An 8235-nucleotide genomic window follows, 5' to 3' on the forward strand; every position below is an offset into this window, starting at 1 on the left:
CGTTGTTCCCTGCGCAGAGAGGAGGGCGTCGAAACGAAAAAAGAAACGAGAGACGAGAGACCTGTACGCCAGAGATCGTGCGAACGACGCCTCCGTCGTCCTTTGGACTCGAGCTGAGGCGCTCCGAATATAAGCGGGGGCGACGACACAAAAGGGCAGGAACAGTTACGAGGACGAACCGGTTTAACCAGTGAGGGAGGAGAGCGCCGGGTCTCTGAAAATGAATCCTCCACACACTTTCGTCTTTGTGAATTGACATAGCCACCTGCAATTACGTAAACGAAACATCCTGACCGACCGTCCCCGGCGATAGCTCAGTTGGTAGAGCGGCAGACTGTAGATGCATGCGGTTATCTGTTGGTCCCTGGTTCGATTCCGGGTCGCCGGATATCAATTTAGAAAAGGTTCATGCTGGAGGGATTTTATCGTTTTTTCTTTACAAACGGAAGTTTCGAAAAACAATGCATTTAGGATCCTCTTTGCCCTGCACAAAACGGGCGTCAAGCGGCAAGCGACCTGCATGTTTCAAGACAAGAAGACATCGAATGGACTGTTTTCTGCCTTCAAACGAGGAACTGGGCGACGAGCAGTCAGAAGGCAACGACTGCCATCGGCTTGTCCTTCTTCGCACGTTTTTCCTCGTTTCTGCGATCAACTCGAAATCAAGGAATTCCAGTTTTTTGAACGTGGAACAAGGCGTCTCGCTTCTAGTACGCTGACGCCGAGGCAGTGAAACCTAACGGGAGGGAGTGTTGAAATTCTCCAAAGGAGGCAAGCGCCGGTGGCAAGCGTCAATCACCTGAAGCATTGGACAAACGCCAAATGAACACGATGAGCCTCCATATATATATATATATATATATATATGTATATATGTATTTATTTTTTCTTAACTGAAGAGATACACAGATGTGTGTGCCTATGCGTCTTTCCATGGATGCATATTAACGCGGAAACAGAGACAAGGCGTGGTAATCTAAGCGCCAAGGAGATGACATGAAGAAGCAAGGAGAGACAGCAGCGTGTATTTGTATATGTAAAGGACAATCTCAATAAGTACCTACATATATGCATATATCTATACATTATTCGACAGCATATATATATATATATATATATATAAATATATATATATATATATATATATATACATAGGTGGATAGATCTGTATGCAGAAATTTTAATATAAATGCACGCACTGAAGAAGACTCCTCTACCTCGATAGGGTTGACGAACGGCCACACAAGAGGCCCCTCTAATTCCTGGGCAAGAAGCTCCAGGAAGACTCCTGTCTCATCGCTGGCGTCTTCAGCTTCGGTGTGTGTCTTGCGATCCTCGTTTTCTGTGCATTGCTCGCGCTGCATTTCTTCGCTCTGGAGGGCGACTCCTAGCCACGAGAGAAGCGCCAGCGACCGCATGTTTCGCTCTGCAATTCCTTCGTCTTTGTCTGCGGGAAGAAGCACAGTCTCCGGAACACACGAGAGGAACGTGGACGTACATGGATCTCCTTCGCGCTCCTCACCTCGCGCTGACATCCTTCGCGCGTCTTGCGACTTTTCCGGTGCTCTGGCGGAACGGGGACAACGGCTCGTGGACGTCCAGCCTGCCTGTGTCTCGGCATTGACGGATTTTCCGTGCGAGCATCCGTTGTCTCGCAACGAGAAATCGAGTCTTGAAGCCACTCGCCAAGTCGCGTCTCGGCGGCCGGCTCCTGCGTTCTCCTCTGATAAGCCACCGCGTTGTTCTTCCTCTTCTGCTCTTTCTTTTTCACTGGCGCGATGCGTGTATTTCGCGTTGTCTGTCGCCCCGGCTGTCCCTGCCTGTCGCGCCGATGCGCCTGGTCTACCCTTTGGAGGATTGTTTGCTTCTTTGCGTTGCTTCGTCCTGTCCATTGCGTGAGGTCCAGGAAAACGGCACGCGGAGGAGGAACGACACCGACGGTCTCGCTGCAGCTCCCTGCGGACTGCGTTGGCGAGGAGGTCCTCAGCTCTCAGGCCGTCTTCGTTGACCAAGGAAGGATCTGCGCCGTGCTGAAGAAGCAGAAGGAAGAAGGGCAAATCTTCGCGTTCAGCTGCAAGATGCAGAAGACGAATGCCCCCCACAGAGCCTCCCTGGGGAGGCGCAGACGCCGCAGGCGATCGCAGGCCGCTGGCGCCAGTCTGGCCGCAGTTCCCTTGACTCGAGGCGCTTGTCCAGGGAGAAGAAGGAGGAAAAAGCGGAGACGAAGGAGAAGAAGAGAAGGAGGAGAGAAACGAAGACCCACAAGGAGATTGAGAAGGAGACGACGGGAGGGGAGCAGACGAGGAGACAAACGATGGCGAAGAGGAACCGACAGAAAGGGGAGACGTCGCTGAAGAACTCGACGAAGGCAGAGAGGGCCTTTCTGAGATGGTGGTAATGGATTCGGTTCGTGTAGAAGATGCTTTGGAAGTGATCTGTGACGAAGAGTGTAAAAAACAGGAGGGAGTTCGAGAGGAAAGAAAATGAAGAATCTCGACAGGGAAACAACTGTTTGGGTCTGCGCCGCGAGCAAGAAGGAGAGCCGCCGCCTCGAGGTTCCCAGAGAGGCAGGCCTGCATCGACATGAACAGAGACACAAAGTCCCGATCTCAGACGCCGGGTGTGTCGCCAAAACGGCATTCTCCGGATATAAGCCGAATCGGTTCTCTGCCTGGAGGTGTGTTTATTCGAGGCTCTCACAGCATCTGTCAGGCTCATGCGTTTGAGCTGGACAAGGCATGTTGACCTGTCTTGCTTCTCCGTCGTCCTCGATGTGTAAATGCTGGTGCCCACCCAGATAGAGATATTCTGACTTATGCAAACATACACCGTCACACATACAAGAAAATATGACTGCACATAAACATATGTATATACATGTATATATATATATATATATATATAGGGTGAGAGTTGAGCAGGTGGATAGATTAGGAGATGGACGGATTGAGAGACGCTGGATGAACAGATGGACTGATGAAAAGACAGACACCCAGAAAGAAATGGATGGACGGGGAGAGGTAGAGACCCAGTAGGCACGCAGTGAAACTGACATCCTAATGAAGGGGACAATGAAGTAACAACCACACACCAAAATGTCCCCCAGCTACGCGTCGATGTACCTGTTTCTACATATCTGTATATTTACACGCACATACACATACATTCACATATATAGGTTTATATATATATATGTATATATATATATGTATATATATATATATATATATATGGATATGAGCATGTACACGTGTGTGTTTACGTATACTTATATGTGTATTTGCTCTTGGCAGAAAAATAGGGGAGAGCTCCGAGTCGAAACGCGTGTTGCGCAGGCATCTCGATACGCGCGGACAGACCTGGAGAAGAAGAAAGGAGAGTTCGACAGTCGCCTGAACTCTCGCGAGGTGTTGCAGCAGAGGCAGTCGCGTTCGCAGGTCATCCACGTCGAGGCGAGCTGCGTCGAGCCCCAGAGCCGGAAGCGCCGCGAGCCTAAAAAGGAAGTCAGTGCGCGTCAAGTAAAATGCCGATGCTCGATTCACAGACGACGCACATTCATTTTCTCATTTTGAACAAATTATTTTACTTCTACGCAGTTGCATATACGTGGAGCCACATGCCTAGATCTATAGATCTCTCTACATCTCTATGTGTGTACATGACTACACCGGCATCAGCATACCTAGCAGAATACATATTTCTATAAATAAATATATATATATATATACATATATACATATATACATATATACATATATATATACATATATATATATATATATAGATGCATGTATTGATATGTGGAGGAAGAACGATTGCACGTACATGAGGAGATCAGCAACGCCCTACACATCTGAAGATGCACCTTTCCACACCAGTGTCTCTATGAATGTCTACTTCCGCGCATCTCTTTCAGGGCGTTTCGACGTCCGATGATTTCCTTATCTCTGCTTCGTTCTTGCACCCTACGGTCTGATTTGTTTGCGATAGAAGGCTCGAAGTGCGTCAAGATTTTGATCCGCCGCAAACGACGCAGACTCTCGGCGAAAGAGGAGCGCAGCGACAGAGCCCACGACCTTTATTCGGAGGAGACGCAGAAACCGGACAGTCCCCGACGGAGACAGAAGAGCCTTGGTGACAGCGAGAAGCAGATCGCCCAGGTGACGACTGCAAGCAAAGAAAACAGGATGTAGGAAGAGGGAGGCAAGGTTGAAGAACGAAGCAGAGCCACGGCCCGGAAGGCGAATAACGCGATCAATCGGGGAAGGCGAGCACAGATGATGTTTCAGCTGTTTTGAGGAGCCTCTTTGCTCGGAATTTCATGCGGCGCTCACAGACTCAACGGCAGTGAGACTTGAAGAGTCCAGCCTGGGCACACTGCCTTTGCACTATCCTGAGTCTGTCAGGCAGAAGGACTCTGCTCCCCATTCCCTCGGTGCCATGTCACCTCGTCTTCTACCTCGTTTTCACCTTTCTCAGCGTCGTCTTCATGTTTTCTCTTTCATCGTCTCCCTCAAGTTTCTCCCGCTGCAGTGTCCGTTTTTTTCTGCTTTTCTTTCCCTGTGCTGACGTCGGTTCGAGCGCGAGGAGGCGGCCGCCGACGCACAGCACGGCCGCGGCGGAGGCGAGGACGGCCTCGACTTCCTCGGCGCCTTCGGTGTCTTCAACCACCTCGGTGAAGTTTCGCACGAGCAAGTCGTCCAAGCCTGCAACGACCAGCGCGAAGTTGGTCTTCAGCAGCGGCAGGTCGTCCCCGAGGCTCGCACAATCTTGGAGAAGAAATCGGCATTTGTTGGCCCTCTCCAACGCGGCTGTGCGAGTCACGCTCAGAGAAGAGGACGACTGGCAAGACGAACGAGAAGAGGAAGAAGGAAGCGAAGAGGACCCACAACGCGACAGAGAGAGTGCGCGGTCTGAGACGTCGATGCCGACGTAGGACCGAAAGAGAGGCGAGATGGGAGAGAGAAAAGGAATCTGGATTGGAAGAAGAAAAGCAGAAGCAAACAGAGAGGAGGAAGGCGGAGGTGCAAATAGCGGAAGCACGACAGGAGAAACACAGCTAAGCGCACGGTGCAGGACTCCGTGGAGAGAAGGATGAGGCGAACCAAGACGAGGCAGAAGAAAGAGACGCCTCATTCTGCACAGAGACGACGAGCGAGTTGAACGCAGAGAGACAGAAGAGCTTGTTTTCTGGCCGCGTCACCACGAAGAAGAAGCAAGCATAAATCAAACAACAGATGGAGGCGGGGGGGGGGTGAAAGGGAAGACAAAAAGAAAGGAAAAAAGAAAGGAAGAAAAAACTCGGAAACATCCTGGAAATGAAGTGCGACCGTGAGAAGGGTGGCACTGCGAATTGTCGCCAGTGACAGTTCGAGTTTGTCTTTTCGATTTTTCTGCTACTTCCCCTCTCTCTTTGACTCGTTCTCTGTCCTCCGTCCTCTCCCTTGCCCTTGTCATCCTCTCATTGGCCCGCGTCCCTGTTTCGATGGCGTTCACAAGGTTTTCCTTGCCCTCCTCTCTTCTCCGCCTCCTCTCGCGTGCTGTGCCGTCGCTCCCATCTAGCTTCCCCCTTTCTCTCTGTTTCTTCTCTGTCCAGTGCGCGCAACAAGGTCCTTGCTCCTGTCGTCTACGGTCGTCTGCTGTCGTCTACTGTCGTCTACTGTCGTCTACTGACGCCTTTCCACCTCGCGGCTTCTCTCTGTCCGTCCCCGGCTTAGTGCGTCGCTTTCGATCGCTCAGTCCTCCCGAGTCCAGCTCGCAGCTCGTTTGCTTTCTCTCTGCTCTCTCCCTGTGTCCGTTCTGTCTCCACATTCTCCTCGCTTTGGGGGCCCGCCTGGAGCGCGCGTCGTCGCCCACGGTTCGTCTCCCCGGAACGCACCTGGTTGCCGCGGCCGCCACACATCAACTCCACGAGAGACGCTGTGCGCGCGCGCGGGGGGAAGAACGCAAGAGCCGAGGCAGAAGAAGCGAAAGCCGAGGCAGAAGAAGCGAAAGCCGAGGCAGAAGAAGCGAAAGCCGAGGCAGAAGAAGAGAAAGCCGAGGCAGAAGAAGAGACAGCCTCTCCGAAGACAGAAAAGGAGACGAGTGCTTCGAGGCGGTTCTGAGACGGCGCATGCGACAGGCCGCCAGTCGCGCCAACCAGCAGATCCTCCACGAGCTCGCGAACTCGACGAGAAGAAACGAAATATTGAGACTCGGCCGTCTGCTCAAAAACTGCGTTCCAGTACAGGCGCGTCTTGGATGGCGTAGGAGTCCCCTACAAAAAAAGCGACTCTGTGCAGAGGACTTTTGAGTGGTGCAGAGCCAGGAGACGAAACACCAAGACGCATGCAGAAACAATCCTAGCTGTGCTCTTGCTTCCACCTCTCTAACTCTATGAACACAAGAATACAAAAACGCACGCGTGCGTAGACGTACTACATATATATATATATATATATATATGTATATATTATTATATATATATATATATATATATATTATTTTATATATATATATATATACATATACATACATATACATATATATACATATATATACATATATATACATATATATACATATATACATGTACATATATATACATATATACATATGCATATATATACCCATATACGTATACATATGTATGTATGTATATATATATATATATAGGGTTTAAGGTATATGTATATATGCATATATATGTATATATATATATATATTTGTACCATATGTTGCAGATCACGCAGGCCTACACACGCGAGTATGCACTTGGCAGAACATGCTCGCGTTGATCCCGTTTCGAGAAAAACGGATCGATTCGGATGCTGTTCTGTTTCTTGTTTCGCATGGGCAAAGCTGTGACAAGAGCAGCGTTTTGTTTGTGTGGTTACCTCCCCACAGACGATTTTCCTTCGTTTTCGTTTCGCTGCTTCTTCTGCTTCTTCGAGTGTCTCTTCGCGGCCGTCTCTGTCCGCGCCCTCTTGACGGTGGTCTCTTGTTCTCTTGCACTGCGTACTGGGAGGCTGCGACGCCGAGGCTGCTTGTCGCATTTTTCGGAGGGAGACGAAGAACGCGAGGCAATTGTACAGAAAAACGAAGGAGGCGAAGAACGAGGGGAAATGAGTGAAAGCAGAGAAGGGAGACCCGCGTCAAGAAAGACAAGATGCGATTGGCACAAGCGAGGGGACAGGAACTCGCAACGCAAGAGAGAAGAGCGACGAACGTTAGGAAGCATTCACAAGAAAGATATAACGGAGAGAGACATGACTAAAGAGACGAGAGAAGAGACAGGCACCCCCAGAGAAAAGGGGAGCAATCGGAGAGTGTATGTTTTCTTTCTCTTCCCCTTGCCTTTCAACCAGTGCCTTTCGAGACACCCTTCCCCCGCTGTCATTCCAGCAGGTAGCGCCTGCTTTCTCTCTTTTCTCTTTTGTCTCTTTCTCTCTTTTCTCTCGCCGCGTCAAGGCTACTCGACATCCGGGGCGTCCAACATCCATTCGCACTCTGCTGGAGCAGCAGACCTGCGACGATTCTTTGAAGACGAGGCCTCCGAATTCGAGTGGAGCGCGGCTCTGCACCAGACAAGACGAGCGCGTAGTCTGTGCGGTAAGGAGACAGCGAGCCAGAGAAAAGAAAGAGAGCAGAGAGAGGCACAGAGAGAGGCAGAGGAAGAATCACGAGAGGCTGGGAGAGGGAGAACAGTCGAAATGAGAGATGAAGAGGAAGAGAAGAACGCGGTCACGAAAAAGAGAACAATAAAAATACAAACGCGAAAGAGAAACGATATACACACGAGAGGCGAACGAAAAAAAACGAATTGTGAGCACCTAAGGGAGGAACCGTGGGGTGCGTCGTCTCTCCTGTGTTGGCAGAAAACGAGGTTTATTCCGAGGAGAGAGAGAGAGGCAAGAAGAGGCTTAAAGCGCGTAAATTAGAAGAAACCTTGGCGCAAAGGCTGGCAAAGGGCAAGTCTCGTCGCTAGTTAAGCGCCGCCAAGCCGAGATTGCATGCCCAGGACAGGAGCGTCAGCTCGTCGTGAGAAGATTTTTCCAGAGGAGATAAAACAGAAGAACCCTCGAAAAACGCAGGTGAAGCGAATTTGGAAAAGACAGGGAAAGATCCACTAACCTATGAAAAACTCCGACGCGACAGCGAGTCTTTCTTTGCATGCGCTCTTTTTGCTGGAGGAGAACGACGCCGGACGCATGCACGGGGCTTTCACAGCGAAGGAAAAGGAAGAAACTTCGGCGC

At 50.2% G+C, this 8235-nt stretch overlaps 1 protein-coding gene and 1 non-coding gene across 2 annotated transcripts; one reads left to right on the forward strand and one right to left on the reverse strand.

Annotated features, from left to right (window-relative positions):
- Positions 1 to 140: 140 nt before the first annotated feature.
- On the reverse strand, positions 141 to 8068 carry TGME49_320650 (ankyrin repeat-containing protein). The gene is made up of 7 exons (XM_018783003.1): positions 6876 to 8068; positions 5879 to 6256; positions 4571 to 4974; positions 3970 to 4167; positions 3360 to 3492; positions 1218 to 2573; positions 141 to 799 (listed from the first exon to the last, which is right to left on the reverse strand). The coding sequence occupies exons 1-7, from the start codon at positions 7032 to 7034 to the stop codon at positions 737 to 739; spliced, it is 2691 nt and encodes an 896-aa protein (XP_018638076.1). The 5' UTR covers positions 7035 to 8068; the 3' UTR covers positions 141 to 736.
- Positions 304 to 388, forward strand: TGME49_320655. Its single transcript has one exon. It is a non-coding gene; the product is annotated as a tRNA-Tyr (tRNA).
- Positions 8069 to 8235: the final 167 nt, after the last annotated feature.

The sequence above is a fragment of the Toxoplasma gondii genome, chromosome IV (assembly GCF_000006565.2).
Source record: "Toxoplasma gondii ME49 chromosome IV, whole genome shotgun sequence".
NCBI classification, from domain to species: Eukaryota; Apicomplexa; class Conoidasida; order Eucoccidiorida; family Sarcocystidae; genus Toxoplasma; species Toxoplasma gondii.